Source organism: Telopea speciosissima, chromosome 11, assembly GCF_018873765.1.
Source record: "Telopea speciosissima isolate NSW1024214 ecotype Mountain lineage chromosome 11, Tspe_v1, whole genome shotgun sequence".
Taxonomy (NCBI): Eukaryota; Viridiplantae; Streptophyta; class Magnoliopsida; order Proteales; family Proteaceae; genus Telopea; species Telopea speciosissima.
In genome coordinates, this window is record NC_057926.1 from 44,103,416 (window position 1) to 44,126,222 (window position 22,807).

Sequence of the window (22,807 nt, forward strand, 5' to 3'; positions counted from 1 at the left end):
CAGGAGGTAGGATAGTCATTTCTGATTTTTCTTGAGCAAATTTAATATAGTATTTTATTGAACAAACAAAAGAAGAAGAAAATTACAAGGCCTTTTTTGACCTTCCAAGTGATGAGCAAATACCGATAAACAAAGACATGGCATCAGGACATAAACAGGTGATCCCAACAAACACAACTTGAAAGGATAAACTACCAAAGCACTAAAAGCAAATAATATAGAGCTCTTAGAGTGCAGTATAGTAAACATAAAGCCAATAAAATGGTTTCCTATTAAGTTATAAATAGCAACTGAGACTTCGACCTGCTCTACTCAATGAGCTGAAACTGTAGGAATGCTTCGCAACACAACTGTCTCTATAGTCAAACCTGGTCCAAATCCTAATAGCACACCCCATTCAAGCCCATCACCAGTTGTAGCTTTCCCTTCCTCCATAGACTTCCTTCGCACCTCATCCATAATGAACAATACTGTGGGACTTGACATGTTACCGTACTCACTCAACACTTTCCTTGAAGACTTCAGTTTATCTTCTTTCAAGCCAAGGGTCTTTTGGACCAAGTCCAAAATTGCAGGCCCACCAGGGTGACTTACCCAAAAAATAGAGTTCCAATCACTAATGCCTATTTTATTGAATGATTCCTCCAAGCATTTCTCAAGATTCGCGGCAATAGTTTTGGCCACATCCTTGGTTAAACTGATTGAAAGACCTGTTTGACGCAAATGTCCGGCGATCATTTCTTCTGAATCGGGGAGTATCCGGGTCCCTGCTGAGAAGAGTTGGAACAATGGACGTTCGATTGAGGTGTCAGGGTCAGCACCTACTACCAAAGCTGCTGCACCATCTGCAAATATTGCCATCCCTATTAGGGCATGCAAGTCTGCCTCATCGGGTCCTTTGAAGCCACTGATGGAGTTAAGTTCTGAGCAAACAACGAGTACACGAGCACCTTTGTTATTCTCAGCAAGGTCTTTGGCAACACGGAGCACAGAACCACCACCGTAGCATCCAAGATGATACATCATCACACGTCGAACAGTTGGGGAAAGGCCAAGGAGTTTAATGAGCTGGAAGTCGACTCCTGGTGCGTCAACACCGGAAATAGTAGTGAATACAATGTGAGTGATCTTTGATTTGGGTTGTCCCCACTCGTTGATAGCTTTGGTTGCGGCTTTCATGGCCAACTTAGGTACCTCAGCCACCATAATATCTTGGCGTGCGTCAAGTGATGGAGTTGTTGGATCGTAGAGTGTGGGATTCTCTGCTATCATTTCATCGGTAAGGAAGGTGTGGCGTTTTCTAATCGTGGATCTTTCACCTGTTTCAACAACATCAACAAGGTTATCATCATTTTGATGGAAAAAGTTGTAAGGTATAATAAGATTATTTTTCTATACGGTATACTAGTACCTATGTGTCTCTCTCTCTTCCTCGCATACCCAGCCTTTTCTCATAGATTATAATAATAAGAAATGATATATGGTTACTTACAAATTCGTTTAAACTTCTCCTTCAACTCAGGCATGTTCTCACTCTTGGTGGTTCTGAAGTAGAAGTCAGGGAAATCAGTCTGGTACATGGTGTTGGATGGATTTGCAGTGCCAATGGCCAGCACAGTTGCTGGACCTTCGGCATGCTGAGCTTCATAGATGTCTCCTCCGACCGATCCCATTGCTTTCTTTTTTACTTGGCTGTGAGGTGATCGGAAGAGAAGAACAACTGTGAAAGACTAGAGAGAAGAATGAAGATGAAAATACTAAAGCAAGTGATGATGAAGTAGCAGAACCAAAGCATGGGTATTTATAGTGAAAGATGGTTGGATTAATTGGGAAATACAAAGATTTTGTTAATAATAATGCAAACCCATTTGATTAATTTATTATTTAAACATGTGTGGTATAGCAAGGAACATAATAATCCAATTGTATAACTAAGTCAAGGAGGACTTAACTTAAACCGTTCGCAAGAGCAATGTGAGCTGGTTACGTTCTTGGAAGACTAATTCAATAAAGAAAATAAGAATGAGTTTTTAAAATGGCTTACCTAATCCTATTTGGTTAGAAATCAATGTCAAAATGCTTATCTCCAATTAATTTCCAATTAAAATCTTATTTAGTTACGTTTATCTCTAAATTTGACGGGGTTTCCAAAGCCCATATCCTTGTGATGTGACTTCTAATAGGTTGGCGATGTGGACTCTAAAGTCATTATTGTGAAGTCAGTCAAAAGAAGGGGATAAAGTCAACAAAGTATGGCAAAATCTTTATTTGACCGCGGTGGTTACCATGAAGTTTATAGATAGTTTACATAGTTGTTTCATGAAGGAAGGTGGTTGTATGTAACAAGTCTGATTGTGAAGGACAGGCCATCCCTCCATCATAAAATTTCTTTTGATGAAAACCACATAGGTAGGGGTATGGTAGTCATTTTCTATCTTGCTGTGTCTTGGTAGGAAAGTAAATACTATTGTAGATCTTATTGTAAAGAGGGGAAGGCGAATCAAGCTTCTCTTACTTGGTCTTTCGATCTGAGTTTTGCTCGTCATGAACTTTTATGGGATGTTCTTGACCGACCTCGCTATAAGTTTATAAACATTTGACTATTCTTAAGCTTTGTTGTCTTGATTTAGTGGTTCCCGAGACTAAGTTAGGCTCCTTTTTTTTTCTCTTCTGCTGATGATATTGCTGAAGGTGCAGATCAAATGCCACTTGTATTTCCACGCTAGGCATGCCTGATTGGATCTTTGTACATCACTTTTTAATTAATTGATTCTTTGTTAACTTTTAGCAAAAAAAAAGTTGTATACATTCGAAATTTACTGAGATGCATCATTGTATTGATATATGTCATCTCTCTAGTTCATGTTTTGGTGTACACCCTCTTGGTTGTCTTGGATTTTTATAAGTTTTATTTTCTTTGCCCTTGGCCATACCAGTTCAATTGAAACTTGACATGAGTAAATAATCTTTGGTGTATAATGATGAGTAAATAATTAAATATATTGTTTTGATAGAAAGTCATTTATTTGAGAGGTGATGAACACACACTTGTCGGAATACAAGTTTCCTCTAACCATGGAATGGAATTTGGTCAAACTGTACTGTTAACGACATGGCCTTCTTGGACAAGAAGTCAAAAATCTTGTTGACATCACTAGAAACATATTGGAAAGTACAAGAAATGAAATGCGGAAATAAATGTAAAATATCTTCTACTATCAGTTGGGTAGACAAAGGTGCATATACCTTCCGTCAACCATTCTTGAGCTCGATCCCTTGGAAGATCACGCACTGCTATAGAGGGGCAAATCACATCGTAGACTACTTGGAGAAAGATGCTGCAAAATCAGGGTCTTCAGGGTATATGATTCAATTTCCAAACCACATTGCTAAGGAACTGGAATTGATGCAATGTCCAGGCCGGCCTAGATTCAGATTCGGCTAGTAGTTGGGGGGGGGGGGGGGAGAGGAGCAGTTTATGCTGAGGGCGTTGTCATAGGTGGGGCCACTTCTCTTCTAGTCTCTCGCTTGAGAATTACCAGGTTTTGATGTTATGTATTTTCTTTTTTCCCTTTGAAACAAAAAAACCAAGATAAACAAGAGATTGAATCCTTACAATCCGATTCCACACAGAGACACAGAGAGAGAGAGAGAGAGAGAGAGAGAGAGAGAGAGAGAGAGAGAGTTGAGGAAAGCTTAGAATAATGAGATTAACTTGATTGGTCTCCTAATTCTTATGGAAGAGATGTTATATCTTAATTAATAATTCTTACTTAAAAAAACACTTAATTAATAATCCTTCCCACGAGGAACCTGGAGCAATCAGCATTCCCTAAATTATATTAAGAGATTTATTAATTGTTTCCTAAAGATTTGGACACGTAGACTTCGTTACAAATAAATTATGAAAAAAAAAATTAAGGAGTTCTAGATTCTCATTTTTTTTTGCTTAAGTTTAGCAAAGTATTGTATTAATCTTAAAAAATGAAATAAATACGGAAACAAATCAATGGAGTTCCTTCACAAAGTAGTATTGAATGTTCTTTCCGAACTAATCCATTAAGTTTTCAGTCATTCATGTTTAAACTTAATTATATTTGGAAGTGTCAGAATCATTGAATGACACCTCTATATGTGGATTTAGAATTTAACACATTCTTTTAATTGTCCCTTATGTTATCCTCAAAGGTTTTTAAGATAGGGATATAAAAGGGTTGTCAAAATAAGTTGAAAGAGTGTTACATCATTATCGGAGAAAAGATCTCTATAGGGGAGTGTACCATCTACGCCCAAACACAATAGGAGATGAAATGACCACCCTGCCCCTTATGAAAGGTGAAAATTTTACCCCTATGACGCTTCTGCATCTACACAGGGATCACGCTCCCCATCATTATATATTATCAAAAGGTGTCATTGTCATGCATATTTTTAATTATGCATATGAAATGACAATATTACCCTTATTGAAAAAAACTTGTCTGTCATACCAAAAAAGGGGGGGATAAAAAAGAAGGTAAGATTACAGATTATTTGATATCTTAAGAGATGTCAATAAGAAAATCCCATTATATTTTCCCATCTACTTGACGTAAAATGCGTCATCATACCGGCACCTCTATTGACATTACACTGATACATCGTTTATATCAATATTAATGTCAATACCACCAACGTGATCAAACTCTTACATTCTCTAATAGCTAACAGACTAATTTGGGCCTAATAATGTCCTCCCGTTTTTATTTTGTTTCCAATCTTTATACGAGAATGGATCATCTCCATGTACCAACAGGTGAACGTACATCTCAGAATCAATCACATTTTAATTTTGTTTCCATAAAAACCCTTTCTCCCCCTGCAAATGGCAAAAATAGGACAGATGGTTGGCTCTCACATGCACGTTCACCTGTTGGTACGTGCAGCGGAACCGAACTCCTTTATACTTTTAAGAAGAACCCTCAACATTGTTTGATGGGCATCTAAGATTAGGATTGAATGGCTGGTATATACAGTGGAAAATTCTAATTTTTTAGGATTGACTTAACTAATGAAATGTGACATGTATGATGTAACTACAACCAAATAAAAAATTGAGAATAATAATTGTTTGATATGACTTTATTACGAGGGAAAATAATTGAATATATTGCATGAATATTGAGACACTTATTTTTATATACTTGCAGCATAAGACATTTTCTTTTTTGATGAATAAATCATGTATTCAATAAAAAATAAGCACCCCAATCAGGTAAAAAAGAAGAAGAAAAGGAAGGGAAAATACATCAAAGATCTACCCTCAAGAGAAGGGATGGGTATATTCCAAGACGAAGAAATATTCTTGGGGGACTCTACCCAAGGGCCAAAGGAGGGATCAATAATTGCAGTGACTCGAAGGAGATGGCTTCCCAAATCATGGAGATTGTCCTGGATCTGGGCATCCATCTTGTCAGATTTCGTCCTCTGGAAATGTGGTAAGTTGCTGTAGAAAAAGTAAGTTGCTCAACAGGTTAGAGCCGAATTTGCCATCAAAGTAGCACTTAGTCCATTGCCATTCTCTATGAAAATGGAGCATTTTGCACCTAGAATGAGTGCAATTTCGGATGATACCTTCCTAAATAGCAACCGAGAACAGACAATCAAAGAAGAGGTGGGGAATTTTCATAAAAAAGAAGAGATGATGAATATCGATCTTCTTAGGCATTCCAACATAAGAAATAGGTGGAAGACACAACTATTCCTTTTTTTTGCAAAATATATTGATGATGATGAGTATCCTTCAAGGCGTTGAGACTTGGCATCCGTAGAAGTTGTAGTCGTGTTCAATTTTTTTGAATTTGTCCAAAAATTGTTTTTAGAAATTACCAAAATACCCCTAAGAGGGAAAAATTGATAACCAATGGCAATTATCTTGGAAATTGGCCAAAGTGCGTGAATGACAGATTAATTCACTATATCCAAATTGGTATGAAAATGAGCTCTTATGCCCCTTAATTAGGAGAAGATTCAATTTTTAACAAGTGGGACCTACAATGGAGGCAATCCATGTTGGCCAGTACTATCCCCAATTTTCATATCATTGCGTAGTATGCGAAATAACGAGAAAAATGGTTTTTGAATCACCTAATTCAGACATACGAATCAAAAGTTATAAACATCCAAACATTCCAAACCAACCCTAGAAGGGCTTGGCCCAGCTGAGGTCAATTTGAACTTGGTCCGGTCCAAAATAGAACCGGAAAATGCGGTGCAAAATGCACACTCGACACTCAGAGGAGGGCAAACACTCAAAGGGCCTGAGCTGACATCGAGTTGACCCTTGTCGACATCGATGAAGCCTTATGATAATGTCAAACAGAACTTTGTTCATGTCGATATGTAACTGACAATAAAAATGCAGTAGTCGACAATATCACCCCCCACATAGACATCGAGGGTTGTTCATTAACATCACATCTATGTCGATAGCCCCCATATCAATGTTGATTTCTGGATGATCCGAGAGATATCAAAATTGCTATTTTTTTTTTTATTGAGATACTGATTCGAAACATGTACAAGCCCCATTGTGGAAGACTGGAATCCATGTATGGGCACTCTTAAGCCCTAAGAAACCCATATTTGGAAATAAACACTTGCTTCACCCCCATTGGCCAAGTTTGTTGGCAAAGCACCCACCCTTGTTGCAAAACTGTCTTAAGAAAATTCTCCATCAACAATTGAAATGGATCCTTTGATCCATGGACGAATTTGAGAGCACACGCCCTCCCCGGCCTGCAACATGAAATACCCCCTTTCTCACGTTGGCACAGGTCTTTGGTCCTTCGTTCATAGTTTTCCCCAAACAGTAATATGACCCATACCCAAATTGATGGACCAATTAATCTCCAATGGACTACGATTGATTTAACTTTTCTCTTGTGGGTCTTTGATCCTAATAATCTAGGTGGCGACTCCGACTCAATTCGCCTTCCCTCTTCCCAAAGAGGAGACGAGGCGGAGAACGCGTGGCGATCCCCCGACCATGCCCATTGTCCTGACAGTGGCGACTCCACTAGATATTACTTTTACTTGTGTAAAATTGTTGTAAAAGTAGTATATGACTAGGGGTCTAACAAAAATAGGCCTGACGTGCTTGACATATATGTTGAACTGTTGTAACAAGTTTTTTCTTTTATTGAATACTTTTGAATAACTACTTTTATAAAGCTCTTAAAGAGCAAAATATAGTGAAAATAATGCCAATGAAATGATTAATCTTTAAGTTACAAATAGAAACTGAGACAACTTCTCCTTTGTAGGCCACTGACTATTACTCAATGAGCTGAAGTTGTAGGGACGCTACGCAACACAACCGTCTCTATAGTGAGACCTGGTCCAAACCCTAATAGCACACCCCATTCAAGCCCATCACCAGTTGTAGCTTTCCCTTCTTCCTTAGAGTTCCTTCTCACCTCATCCATAATGAACAATACTGTGGGACTTGACATGTTACCATATTCACTTAGCACTTTCCTTGATGACTTCAGTTTATCTTCTTTCAAGCTAAGTGTCTTTTGGATCAAGTCCAAAATTGCAGGCCCACCGGGGTGACTCACCCAAAAAATAGAGTTCCAATCACTAATGCCTATTTTGGTGAATGATTCCTCCAAGCATTTCCCAAGATTTGCAGCAATAGTTTTGGCCACATCCTTGGTTAAACTGATTGAAAGACCTGTTTGACGCAAGTGTCCGGCGACCATTTCTTCTGAATCAGGGAGAATCCGGGTCCCTGCTGAGAAGAGTTGGAACAATGGACGTTCAATTGAGGTGTCAGGGTCAGCACCAACTACCAAAGCTGCTGCACCATCTGCAAATATTGCCATCCCTAGTAGAGCATGCAAGTCTGCCTCATCGGGTCCTTTAAAGCCACTGATGGAGTTCAGTTCTGAGCAAACAACGAGTACACGAGCACCTCTGTTATTCTCAGCAAGGTCTTTGGCAACACGGAGCACAGAGCCACCACCGTAACATCCAAGATGATACATCATCACACGTCGAACAGTTGGGGAAAGGCCAAGGAGTTTAATGAGCTGGAAGTCGACTCCCGGTGCATCAACACCGGAAATGGTAGTGAATACAATGTGAGTGATCTTCGATTTGGGTTGTCCCCACTCGTTGATGGCTTTGGTTGCGGCTTCCATGGCCAACTTAGGTACCTCTGCCACCATAATATCTTGGCGTGCATCGAGTGATGGAGCTGTTGGATCATAGAGTGAGGGATTCTCTGCGATCATTTCATCAGTAAGGAAGGTGTGGCGTTTTCTAATCGTCGATCTTTCACCTGTTTCAACAACATCAAAAAGGTTATCATTGTGATGGAAAAAGACTTTAAAGTAAGATACAATACGATTTTCCCCTAAATATTATAATAATAAAAGTACTTACAAATACGTTTGAACTTCTCCTTCAACTCAGGCATGTTCTCACTCTTGGTGGTTCTGAAGTAGAAGTCAGGGAAATCAGTCTGGTACATGGTGTTGGATGGATTTGCAGTGCCAATGGCCAGCACCGTTGCTGGACCCTCGGCATGCTGAGCTTCATAGATGTCTCCGACCGATCCCATTGCTTTTCTTTTGTTTTGCTGTGAGGTGTTTGGAAGAGGAGTACTGTGAAAGACTGGAGAGAAGAGCTACAGCAATGATGAAGTTGCAGAGCCAATGCATTGGGTATTTATAGTAAAAAGATATGGTACAATTGAATAACTAAGTCAAGAAATAATACCATTTCGTTAATAATAATGCAATCCGCAACCCCATTTGATTAATTTATTTATTTAACATGTGAGGTATAGAAAGGAACAGAATAATACAATTGATTCAATAACTAAGTCAAGAAATGTGAGCCAGTTCCTGGAGGACTAATTCATTAAAGGGAATAAGAATAAATTTTTTAAATGGCTCACCTTATCCTATTTGGTTAGAAATCAATGTTAAAATCCTAATCTCATTTAAACTTTCAATTAAAATCTTATTTAATTATTTTTATCTCTAAATTTGACGGGGTTTCCAAAGCCCATATCCCTGTGATATGTATTCTTATAGGTTGGTGAGGTGACTCTTATTGTGAAGTCAGTCAAAAGATCAGGCTGATTGAGTCAACAAAATATATAGGGCAAAATCTTTCTTTGACCGCGGAGGTTATCATGAAGTTTACATAGTTGTTTCATGAAGGGAGGTGGCGTATGTAGCAATTCTGATTGTGAAGGACAGACCACCCCTCCACCACAAAATTTTTGTTGATGAAAAACACATATGGTCCAGTATAATCAAGCTTCTCTTGGTGGTCAACCTAGTTATGTGATGATACCAACTATTGGAACTGGAATTGATACAGACTCAGATTCGGCTGGTGGGGGGGGGGGGGGAGAGTAGTTTCTGCTGAGGGTGTTGTCATAGGCGGGCTTGCTGCTTTTCTAGTCTCTCGCTTGAGAATTGCCAGGTTTTGATGTTATGTATTTTCTTTTTTCCCTTTAAAAAATAATCCAGAGAGAGAGAGAGAGAGAGAGAGTAACTTGATTGGTCTCCTAATTCTTATGGAAGGGATGTTGTATCTTAATTAATAATTCTTACCCCAAAAAAAAAAAAAAAACACTTAATTAAGAATCCTTCCCATGATGAACCTGCAGCAATCAACACTCTAAAATTATATTAAGAGATTTGTTAATTATTTTCTAAAGATTTGGACACGTAGATTTCGTTACAAATGAAATAGGAAAAAAAAATAAGGAGCCCTAGATTCTCATTTTTTTGCTAAAGGTGAGCAAAGTATTGTATTAATCTTAAAAAATGAAATAAATACAAAGAATGCCAGAAATGAATCAATGGAGTTCCTTCACAAAGTAGTATTGAATGTTCCTTTCGAACTAATCTATTAAGTTTTCAGTATTCACGTTTAAACTTAAGTATATTTGGAAGTGTCTGAATCTCACTGAATGACACCTCTATAGGTGGATTTAGAATTTAATTGTCCATTGTGTTATTCTCAAAGGTTTTTAAGATAGGGGTATAAAAGGATTTTCAAAATAAGTTGAAAAAAATGTTATGTCATTATAGGAGAAAAGATCTCTATGGGGGAGTGTACTACCTATGCCCAAACACAGTGGGGGGCAAAATGACCACCCCGTGCTTTATGAAAGCTTGAAATTTTACCCCCATGATGCTTCTGCATCTGCGCAGGGGCCATGCTCCGATACCCATCATTATATTATAAAAAACGGGTATCATTGTCATGCACATTTTTTTATTATGCATATGACATGACATGATTATCTTTTTTGAAAAAAATTTGTATGTCATACCAAAAAAAGGCAAATTACAGATTATTTGATATCTTGAGAGATGTCAATAAGAAAATCCCATTATATTTTATAAAAATGTGTCATCATACCAGCACCTCTAGTGATATTACAAGGATACATCATTTATATGGATATTAATGTCAATACCACCAACGAGATCAAACTCCTACATTCTCTAATTCTCTAATAGCTAACAAACTAATTTGGGCCTAATAATGTCCTCCCGTTTTCTATTTTGTTTCCAATCTTTATACTTTTACGAAGAACCCTCAACATTGTTTGATGGGCATCTAAGATTAGGATTGAATGGCTCGAATATATAGTGCGAAACTTCTAATTCTTGGGATTAACTTAACTAACGAAATGTGACATGGATGATGTAACTACAACCAAATTATAAATTGAGAATAATAATTAATTGTTTGATATGCAGTTATTACGAGGGAAAATAATTGAATATATTGCATGAATATTGAGACACACTTATTTTTATGGGAAAAATATCTCTGTCCGGGAGTGTGGCCTACGCCAGCACTCCCATGAGTCTATCTCTCTCCTCCCCATATGAAAAGACATGTCTACTCCCTTGTTTTAAGGAGGAGAGAGATAGACACATGGGAGTGCTGGCGTAGGTCACACTCCCGTACAGAAAACTGCTTCCTTATTTTTATATAGTTGCGGTATGAGACACACCTTCTTTTTGGATGAATAAATCATGTATTCAATAAAAAATAAGCACCGCAATCAGGTAAAAACGAAGAATAAAAGGAAGGGAAAATACATCAAAGATTTACCCCCAAGAGAAGGGATGGGTATATTCCAAGACGAAGAAATATTCTTGGGGGACTCTACCCAAGGGCCAAACGAGGGATCAATAATTGCAGTGATTTTGAAGGAGATGGCTTCCCAAATCATGGAGATTGTCCTGGATTTGAGCATCCATCTTGTCAGATTTCGTTCTCTGCAAATGTGAAAATTTGCTGCGGAAAAAGCAAGTTTGCTCAACAGGATAGAGCTGAATTTGCCATCAAAGTAGCACTTAGTCCACTGCCATTCTCTATCAAAATGGAGAATTTTGCACCTAGAATGGGTGCAATTCCGGATGATGCCTTCCTAAACAGCAGTTGAGAACAGGCAATCAAAGAAGAGGTGGGGAATTTTCATAAAAAAGAAGAGATGATGAATATCTGCTTAGGCATTCCAACATAAGAAACAAGTGGAAGACACAACTATTCTTCTTTTTTGCAAAAAAATAGTGATGATGATGAGTAACCTTCAAGGCGTGGAAACTTGGTATCCGTAGATGTCGGAGTCATGTTCACTTTTCTTGAATTTGTCCAAAAATCGTTCTTGGAAATGACCATAATACCCCTGAGAGGGAAAATATTGATAACCAATGGCAATTATCTTGGAAATTTGTCAAAGTACGTGAGTGACAGATTAATTCACTATATCCAAATTGGTATGAAAATGAGCTCATATGCCCCTTAATTAGGAGCAGATTCTATTTTTAACAAATGGGATCCATCCATGTTAGTCAGTACTGTCCCCAATTTTCATATCAAGGCGTAATATGCAAAATAATAAGAAAAAAAGCTTTTGAATCACCTAATTTAGACATACGAATCAAAAGTTATGAACATCCAAACATTCCAAACCAACCCTGGAAGGGCTTGACCCAGCTGAGGTCAATTTGAAATTGACCCGGACCAAAATAGAACCAGAAAATGCGGTGCAAAATGCACACTTGACACTCCGAGCAGGGCAGACATTCAAAAGGCATGAGTTGATATTGAGTTGACATCTGTCGACATCGATGAAGCCTTATGATAATGTCAAACAGAACTTTCTTCATGTCGATATGTAACTGACAATAAAATTTCACTAGTTGACAATATCACCCCCCATGTAGACATCGAGGGTTGTTCATTGAAATCATCACATCTATGTCGATAACCCCCAGATCAATGTTGATATCTGGATGATCCGAGAGATATTAAACTTGCTATGTTTGATTGAGATTTTGATTCCAAACATGTAAAAGCCCCATTTTTGGAAGACTGGAATCCATGTATGGACACTCTTAAGCCCTAAGAAACCTATTTTTGGAAACAAAAATTTGCTTCACCCCCATTGGCCAAGTTTGTTGGCTAACCACCCACCTTTGTAGAAAAACTATCATAGGAAAATTCCCCATCGACAATTGAAATGGATCCTTTGATCTATGGACGAATTTGGGAGTGCACACCCTCCCCTACAACATGAAATACCCCCTTTCTCACGTTGGCACAGGTCTTTGGTCTTTTCCCCTCTCTGTGATCAGGGTCAATCAGAGTCAGCACGGCCAGACCCTGACGGCAGGTCAGGGTTGGATTTTCAGGCCTTGATCAAGGTCGGGTAGGGTCGGGCCTGGGCCCACCGATTGAGGGGACACAGGGATGGGCTAGGGTTTTATAAAGCTCGGCCCAACCCAACCCTGTTGCAGCCCTATATAAGACTATTGAGAATGGTGTAACTTATTTATCATAAGGAAAGTGCACGTGTCCTCCAAAAAATTAGATCAAATGATGTAAGGTAGATGTAGTCAGCGAGGTTACCACAGTGTGTCAAACGTAAATAAAATCATAGGGAGGAAGAGAGAGAGAGACAGTGTTTTTTAGGAGAAATCACTTAAACCGGGTTTTTTTCTGGAGAAATCACTTAAGCATCACGTATAAATGGCTTGGGACGTCCTCACCCCATGGAATGGGTGTGGCTCTTAATGGCCTTGCCACATGGGCCTAAGACCTAGCCTAAACATAATCACTTACGTCCTAAAAGACTATGTATTACCACCCAAAATTGGTCCAATAAAGAACCAAATTGAAAGATACTGGGCTGGCCCAACACACCACACCGCATCCCCCCACGAAATAGCTTGGCTCCGCGCGCGCGTGGAAAATAGGACCCATAACCACATCGGCACATGGGAGGAGGGATAACCCATTTCCAAGATGATTCCCATTTCTAATTATTAACAGTTTTACATCCTCTCCTACTTCCAATGTGGGATTAAATTTCCCACACAATGTTTCCTCTCTCAATAGCAACACCAAAATCCAAAAAGAACACGTGGGAAAAAAAACACAAAAAAATAAAGATTTCCAAAACACAAAGAAATAGTAAAATCTGCTTTAATAAAACATTTTTCAACAAAAATAGGCCTGATGTGTTTGACATTTATGTTGAACTATTGTAACATGTTTTTTTTTTTATTGAATACTTTTAATAATTATTTTTATAAAGCTCTTATAGAGAAAAATATAGTAAAAATAATGTCAATGAAATGGTTAACCTTTAAGTTATAAACAGAAACTGAGACTTCTTCTCCTTTGTAGGCTACTGACTATTACTCAATGAACTGAAGTTGTAGGGACGCTACGCAACACTACCGTCTCTATAGTAAGCCCTGGTCCAAACCCTAATAGCACACCCCATTCAAGCCCATCACCAGTTGTAGCTTTCCCTTCTTCCTTAGACTTCCTTCTCACCTCATCCATAATGAACAATACTGTGGGACTTGACATGTTACCATATTCACTCAGCACTTTCCTTGATGACTTCAGTTTATCTTCTTTCAAGCCAAGTGTCTTCTGGACCAAGTCCAAAATTGCAGGCCCACCAGGGTGACTTACCCAAAAAATAGAGTTCCAATCACTAATGCCTAATTTGTTGAATGATTCCTCCAAGCATTTCCCAAGATTCGCAGCAATAGTTTTGGCAACATCCTTGGTTAAACTGATTGAAAGACCTGTTTGACGCAAGTGTCCAGCGACCATTTCTTCTGAATCAGGGAGAATCCGGGTCCCTGCTGAGAAGAGTTGGAACAATGGACTTTCAATTGAGGTGTCAGGGTCAGCACCAACTACCAAAGCTGCTGCACCATCTGCAAATATTGCCATCCCTAGTAGAGCATGCAAGTCTGCCTCATCGGGTCCTTTAAAGCCACTGATGGAGTTCAGTTCTGAGCAAACAACGAGTACACGAGCACCTCTGTTATTCTCAGCAAGGTCTTTGGCAACACGGAGCACAGAGCCACCACCGTAACATCCAAGATGATACATCATCACACGTCGAACAGTTGGAGAAAGGCCAAGGAGTTTAATGAGCTGGAAGTCGACTCCCGGTGCATCAACACCGGAAATGGTAGTGAATACAATGTGAGTGATCTTCGATTTGGGTTGTCCCCACTCGTTGATAGCTTTTGTTGCGGCTTCCATGGCCAACTTAGGTACCTCTGCCACCATAATATCTTGGCGTGCATCGAGTGATGGAGCTGTTGGATCATAGAGTGAGGGATTCTCTGCGATCATTTCATCAGTAAGGAAGGTGTGGCGTTTTCTAATCGTCGATCTTTCACCTGTTTCAACAACATCAAAAAGGTTATCATTGTGATGGAAAAAGACTTTAAAGTAAGATACAATACAATAAGATTTTCCCTTAAATATTATAATAATAAAAGTACTTACAAATACGTTTGAACTTCTCCTTCAACTCAGGCATGTTCTCACTCTTGGTGGTTCTGAAGTAGAAGTCAGGGAAATCAGTCTGGTACATTGTGTTGGATGGATTTGCAGTGCCAATGGCCAGCACCGTTGCTGGACCCTCGGCATGCTGAGCTTCATAGATGTCTCCAACCGATCCCATTGCTGTTCTTTTGTTTTGCTGTGAGGTGTTTGGAAGAGGAGTACTGTGAAAGACTGGAGAGAAGAACTACAGCAATGATGAAGTTGCAGAGCCAATGCATTGGGTATTTATAGTAAAAAGATATGGTACAATTGAATAACTAAGTCAAGAAATAATACCATTTCGTTAATAATAATGCAATCCGCAACCCCATTTGATTAATTTATTTATTTAACATGTGAGGTATAGAAAGGAACAGAATAATACAATTGATTCAATAACTAAGTCAAGAAATGTGAGCCAGTTCCTGGAGGACTAATTCATTAAAGGGAATAAGAATGAATTTTTTAAATGGCTCACCTTATCCTATTTGGTTAGAAATCAATGTTAAAATCCTAATCTCATTTAAACTTCCAATTAAAATCTTATTTAATTATTTTTATCTCTAAATTTGACGGGGTTTCCAAAGCCCATATCCCTGTGATATGTATTCTTATAGGTTGGTGAGGTGACTCTTATTGTGAAGTCAGTCAAAAGATCAGGCTGATTGAGTCAACAAAATAGATAGGGCAAAATCTTTCTTTGACCGCAGAGTTTACCATGAAGTTTACAGATAGTTTACATAGTTGTTTCATGAAGGAAGGTGGTGTATATAGCAATTCTGATTGTGAAGGACAGATCACCCCTCCACCACAAAAATTTTGTTGATGAAAAACACACATATGGTCCAGTATAATCAAGCTTCTCTTGGTGGTCAACCTTGTTATGTGATGATACCAACTATTGGAATTGGAATTGATAGAGACTCAGATTCGGCTGGTGGGGGTGGGGGGAGTAGTTTCTGCTGAGGGTGTTGTCATAGGCGGGCTTGCTTCTCTTCTAGTCTCTCGCTTGAGAATTGCCAGGTTTTGATGTTATGTATTTTCTTTTGATAATTCTTATGGAAGGGATGTTGTATCTTAATTAATAATTCTTACCCCCCAAAAAAAACAAAAAAAACACTTAATTAATAATCCTTCCCATAATGAACCTGCAGCAATCAACACTCTAAAATTATATTAAGAGATTTGTTAATTATTTTCTAAAGATTTGGACACGTAGATTTCAGTTACAAATGAAATAGGAAAAAAATAAGGAGCCCTAGATTCTCATTTTTTGCTAAAGGTGAGCAAAGTATTGTATTAATCTTAAAAAATGAAATAAATACAAAGAATGCTAGAAACGAATCAATGGAGTTCCTTCACAAAGTAGCATTGAATGTTCCTTTCGAACTAATCTATTAAGTTTTCAGTGTTCACGTTTAAACTTAAGTATATTTGGAAGTGTTTGAATCTCACTGAATGACACCTCTATAGGTGGATTTAGAATTTAATTGTCCCTTGTGTTATTCTCAAAGGTTTTTAAGATAGGGGTATAAAAGGATTTTCAAAATAAGGTGAAAAAAATGTTATGTCATTATAGGAGAAAAGATCTGTATGGGGGAGTGTACTACCTACGCCCAAACACAGTGGGGGGCAAAATGACCACCCCGCCCTTTATGAAAGCTTGAAATTTTACCCCCATGATGCTTCTGCATCTGCGCAGGGGCCATGCTTCGATACCCATCATTATATTATAAAAAACGGGTATCATTGTCATGCACATTTTTTTATTATGCATATGACATGACATTATTATCCTTTTTGAAAAAAATTTGTATGTCATACCAAAAAAAGGTAAAAAAGACAAATTACAGATTATTTGATATCTTGAGAGATGTCAATAAGAAAATCCCATTATATTTTATAAAAATGTGTCATCATACCAGCACCTCTATTGATATTACAAGGATACATCATTTGTATGGATATTAATGTCAATACCACCAACGAGATCAAACTCCTACATTCTCTAATTCTCTAATAGCTAACAAACTAATTTGGGCCTAATAATGTCCTCCGGTTTTCTATTTTGTTTCCAATCTTTATACTTTTACGAAGAACCCTCAACATAGTTTGATGGGCATCTAAGATTAGGATTGAATGGCTGGAATATACAGTGGGAAACTTCTAATTCTTAGGATTGACTTAACTAACGAAATGTGACATGTATGATGTAACTACAACCAAATTATAAATTGAGAACAATAATTAATTCTTTGATATGCAGTTATTACGAGGGAAAATAATTGAATATATTGCATGAATGTTGAGACACTTATTTTTATGGGAAAAAGATCTCTGTCCGGGAGAGTGTGGCCTACGTCAGCACTCCCATAAGTCTATCTCTCTCCTCCCCATATGAAAAGACATGTCTACTCCCTTGTTTTAAGGAGGAGAGAGATAGACACATCGGAGTGCTGGCGTAGGTCAAACACCTGTACAGAAAACTGCTTCCTTATTTTTATATAGTTGCGGCATGAGACACACCTTCTTTTTGGATGAATAAATCATGTATTCAATAAAAAATAAGCAACCCAATCAGGTAAAAAAGAAGAATAAAAGGAAGGAAAAATACATCAAAGATTTACCCCCAAGAGAAGGGATGGGTATATTCCAAGACGAAGAAATATTCTTGGGGGACTCTACCCAAGGGCCAAAGGAGGGATAAATAATTGCAGTGATTTCGAAGGAGACGGCTTCCCAAATCATGGAGAATGTCCTGGATTTGAGCATCCATCTTGTCGATTTCGTTCTCGCAAATGTGAAAATTGCTCGGAAAAAGCAAGTTTGCTCAACAGGATAGAGCCGAATTTGCCATCAAAATAGCACTTAGTCCACTGCCATTCTCTATGAAAATGGAGAATTTTGCACCTAGAATGAGTGCAATTCCGGATGATGCCTTCCTAAACAGCAGTTGAGAACAGGCAATCAAAGAAGAGGTGGGGAATTTTCATAAAAAAGAAGAGATGATGAATATCTGCTTAGGCATTCCAACATAAGAAACAAGTGGAAGACACAACTATTCTTCTTTTTTGCAAAAAAATAGTGATGATGATGAGTAACCTTCAAGGCGTGGAGACTTGGTATCCGTAGATGTTGGAGTCATGTTCACTTTTCTTGAATTTGTCCAAAAATCGTTCTTGGAAATGACCATAATACCCCTGAGAGGGAAAATATTGATAACCAATGGCAATTATCTTGGAAATTTGTCAAAGTACGTGAGTGACAGATTAATTCACTATATCCAAATTGGTATGAAAATGAGGTCATATGCCCCTTAATTAGGAGCAGATTCTATTTTTAACAAATGGGATCCATCCATTTTGATCAATACTATCCCCAATTTTCATATCAAGGCGTAATATGCAAAATAATAAGAAAAAAAGCTTTTGAATCACCTAATTTAGACATACAAATCAAAAGTTATGAACATCCAAACATTCCAAACCAACCCTGGAAGGGCTTGACCCAGCTGAGGTCAATTTGAAATTGACCCGGACCAAAATAGAACCAGATAATGCGGTGCAAAATGCACACTTGACACTCCGAGCAGGGCAGACATTCAAAAGGCAAGAGTTGACATTGAGTTGACATCTGTCGACATCGATGAAGCCTTATGATAATGTCAAACAGAACTTTCTTCATGTCGATATGTAACTGACAATAAAATTTCACTAGTTGACAATATCACCCCCCATGTAGACATCGAGGGTTGTTCATTGACATCACATCTATGTCGATAACCCCCAGATCAATGTTGATATCTGGACGATCCGAGAGATATTAAACTTGCTATGTTTGATTGAGATTTTGATTCCAAACATGTAAAAGCCCCATTTTTGGAAGACTGGAATCCATGTATGGACACTCTTAAGCCCTAAGAAACCTATTTTTGGAACCAAAAACTTGCTTCACCCCCATTGGCCAAGTTTGTTGGCTAACCACCCACCTTTGTAGCAAAACTATCTTAGGAAAATTCCCCATCGACAATTGAAATGGATCCTTTGATCTATGGATGAATTTGGGAGTGCACACCCTCCCCTACAACATGAAATACCCCCTTTCTCAAGTTGGCACAAGTCTTTGGTCTTTTCCCCTCTCTGTGATCAGGGCCAATCAGAGTTAGCCCGGCCCGACCCTGAGGGCAGGTCAGAGTTGGATTTTCAGGCCTTGATCAAGGTAAGGTCGGGTCGGGTCGGGCCTGGGCCCACCGATTGAGGGGACACAGGGATGGGCTAGGGTTTTATAAAGCCCGGCCCAACCCAACCCTGTTGCAGCCCTATATAAGACTATGGAGAATGGTGTAACTTATTTATCATAAGGAAAGTGTACGTGTCCTCCAAAAAATTAGATCAAATGATGTAAGGTAGATGTAGTCTGAGGTTACCAATGGGCACTTTCCTCAAGACCTTAGACGCCCCCTAATGAGGCAGGCTTTCGACAATAGTGGTGCACTACTTTACTGCAAATCCTTTTGAGTCTCACAAAGTTGTGCTCAAACGTAAATAAAATCATAGGAAGGGAGAGAGATAGACAGTTTTTTTAAGAGAAATCACTTAAGCCGGGTTTTTTTTTAGGAGAAATCACTTAAGCATCACGTATAAATGGCTTGGGACGTCCTCACCCCATGGAATGGGTGTGGCTCTTAATAGCCTTGCCACATGGGCCTATGTCTTAGCCTAAACATAATCACTTACGTCCTAAAAGACTATGTATTACCACCCAAAATTGGTCCAATAAAGAACCAAATTGAAAGATACTGGGCCGGCCCAACACACCACACTGCATCCCCCCACGAAATAGCTTGGCTCCGCGCGCGCGTGGAAAATAGGACCCATAACCACATCGGCACATCGGAGGAGGGATAACTCTTGTGAAAGAAGATTCCCATTTCTAATTATTAACAGTTTTACATCCTCTCCTACTTCCACTGTGGGATTAAATTTCCCACACAATGTTTCCTCTCTCAATAGCAACACCAAAATCCAAAAAGAACACGTGGGAAAAAAACACAAAAAAATAAAGATTTCCAAAACACAAAGAAATAGTAAAATCTGCTTTAATAAAACATTTTTCAACAAAAATAGGCCTGATGTGTTTGACATTTATGTTGAACTATTGTAACATGTTTTTTCTTTTATTGAATACTTTTGGATAATTATTTTTATAAAACTCTTATAGAGAAAAATATAGTAAAAATAATGCCAATGAAATGGTTAACCTTTAAGTTATAAACAGAAAGTGAGACTTCTTCTCCTTTGTAGGTTACTGACTATTACTCATTGAACTGAAGTTGTAGGGACGCTACGCAACACTACCGTCTCTATAGTAAGACCTGGTCCAAACCCTAATAGCACACCCCATTCAAGCCCATCACCAGTTGTAGCTTTCCCTTCTTCCTTAGACTTCCTTCTCACCTCATCCATAATGAACAATACTGTGGGACTTGACATGTTGCCATATTCACTCAGCACTTTCCTTGATGACTTCAGTTTATCTTCTTTCAAGCCAAGTGTCTTCTGCACCAAGTCCAAAATTGCAGGCCCACCGGGGTGACTCACCCAAAAAATAGAGTTCCAATCACTAATGCCTATTTTGGTGAATGATTCCTCCAAGCATTTCCCAAGATTTGCAGCAATAGTTTTGGCCACATCCTTGGTTAAACTGATTGAAAGACCTGTTTGACGCAAGTGTCCGGCGACCATTTCTTCTGAATCAGGGAGAATCCGGGTCCCTGCTGAGAAGAGTTGGAACAATGGACGTTCAATTGAGGTGTCAGGGTCAGCACCAACTACCAAAGCTGCTGCACCATCTGCAAATATTGCCATCCCTAGTAGAGCATGCAAGTCTGCCTCATCGGGTCCTTTAAAGCCACTGATGGAGTTCAGTTCTGAGCAAACAACGAGTACACGAGCACCTCTGTTATTCTCAGCAAGGTCTTTGGCAACACGGAGCACAGAGCCACCACCGTAACATCCAAGATGATACATCATCACACGTCGAACAGTTGGGGAAAGGCCAAGGAGTTTAATGAGCTGGAAGTCGACTCCCGGTGCATCAACACCGGAAATGGTAGTGAATACAATGTGAGTGATCTTCGATTTGGATTGTCCCCACTCGTTGATAGCTTTGGTTGCGGCTTCCATGGCCAACTTAGGTACCTCTGCCACCATAATATCTTGGCGTGCATCGAGTGATGGAGCTGTTGGATCATAGAGTGAGGGATTCTCTGCGATCATTTCATCAGTAAGGAAGGTGTGGCGTTTTCTAATCGTCGATCTTTCACCTGTTTCAACAACATCAAAAAGGTTATCATTGTGATGGAAAAAGACTTTAAAGTAAGATACAATAAGATTTTCCCCTACATATTATAATAATAAAAGTACTTACAAATACGTTTGAATTTCTCCTTCAACTCAGGCATGTTCTCACTCTTGGTGGTTCTGAAGTAGAAGTCAGGGAAATCAGTCTGGTACATGGTGTTGGATGGATTTGCAGTGCCAATGGCCAGCACCGTTGCTGGACCCTCGGCATGCTGAGCTTCATAGATGTCTCCGACCGATCCCATTGCTTTTCTTTTGTTTTGTTGTGAGGTGTTTGGAAGAGGAGTACGTACTGTGAAAGACTGGAGAGAAGAACTACAGCAATGATGAAGTTGCAGAGCCAATGCATTGGGTATTTATAGTAAAAAGATATGGTACAATTGAATAACTAAGTCAAGAAATAATACCATTTCGTTAATAATAATGCAATCCGCAACCCCATTTGATTAATTAATTTATTTAACATGTGAGGTATAGAAAGGAACGGAATAATACAATCGATTCAATAACTAAGTCAAGAAATGTGAGCCAGTTCCTGGAGGACTAATTCATTAAAGGGAATAAGAATGAATTTTTTAAATGGCTCACCTTATCCTATTTGGTTAGAAATCAATGTTAAAATCCTAATCTCATTTAAACTTCCAATTAAAATCTTATTTAATTATTTTTATCTCTAAATTTGACGGGGTTTCCAAAGCCCATATCCCTGGGACATGTATTCTTATAGGTTGGTGAGGTGACTCTTATTGTGAAGTCAGTCAAAAGATCAGGCTGATTGAGTCAACAAAATATATAGGGCAAAATCTTTCTTTGACCGCGGAGTTTACCATGAAGTTTACAGATAGTTTACATAGTTGTTTCATGAAGGAAGGTGGTGTATGTAGCAATTCTGATTGTGAAGGACAGATCACCCCTCCACCACAAAAATTTTGTTGATGAAAAACACATATGGTCCAGTATAATCAAGCTTCTCTTGGTGGTCAACCTAGTTATGTGATGATACCAACTATTGGAATTGGAATTGATAGAGACTCAGATTCGGCTGGTGGGGGTGGGGGGGAGTAGTTTCTGCTGAGGGTGTTGTCATAGGGGGCTTGCTTCTCTTCTAGTCTCTCGCTTGAGAATTGCCAGGTTTTGATGTTATGTATTTTCTTTTGATAATTCTTATGGAAGGGATGTTGTATCTTAATTAATAATGAGAGAGAGAGAGAGAGAGAGAGAGAGATAATTCTTATGGAAGGGATGTTGTATCTTAATTAATAATTCTTACCCCCCAAAAAAACAAAAAAAACACTTAATTAATAATCCTTCCCATAATGAACCTGCAGCAATCAACACTCTAAAATTATATTAAGAGATTTGTTAATTATTTTCTAAAGATTTGGACACGTAGATTTCGTTACAAATGAAATAGGAAAAAAAATAAGGAGCCCTAGATTCTCATTTTTTTGCTAAAGGTGAGCAAAGTATTGTATTAATCTTAAAAAATGAAATAAATACAAAGAATGCTAGAAACGAATCAATGGAGTTCCTTCACAAAGTAGCATTGAATGTTC

At 38.6% G+C, this 22,807-nt stretch overlaps 1 protein-coding gene across 1 annotated transcript; it reads right to left on the reverse strand.

Annotated features, from left to right (window-relative positions):
• Nucleotides 1-309: 309 nt before the first annotated feature.
• On the reverse strand, nt 310-21,537 carry LOC122645175. The gene is made up of 6 exons (XM_043838508.1): nt 21,319-21,537; nt 20,211-21,214; nt 14,851-15,094; nt 13,744-14,741; nt 8,431-8,674; nt 310-1,319 (listed from the first exon to the last, which is right to left on the reverse strand). Exons 1-6 carry the CDS (start codon nt 21,494-21,496, stop codon nt 313-315), a joined length of 3,675 nt encoding a protein of 1,224 aa, XP_043694443.1. The 5' UTR covers nt 21,497-21,537; the 3' UTR covers nt 310-312.
• Between the last annotated feature and the right edge of the window lie 1,270 nt (nt 21,538-22,807).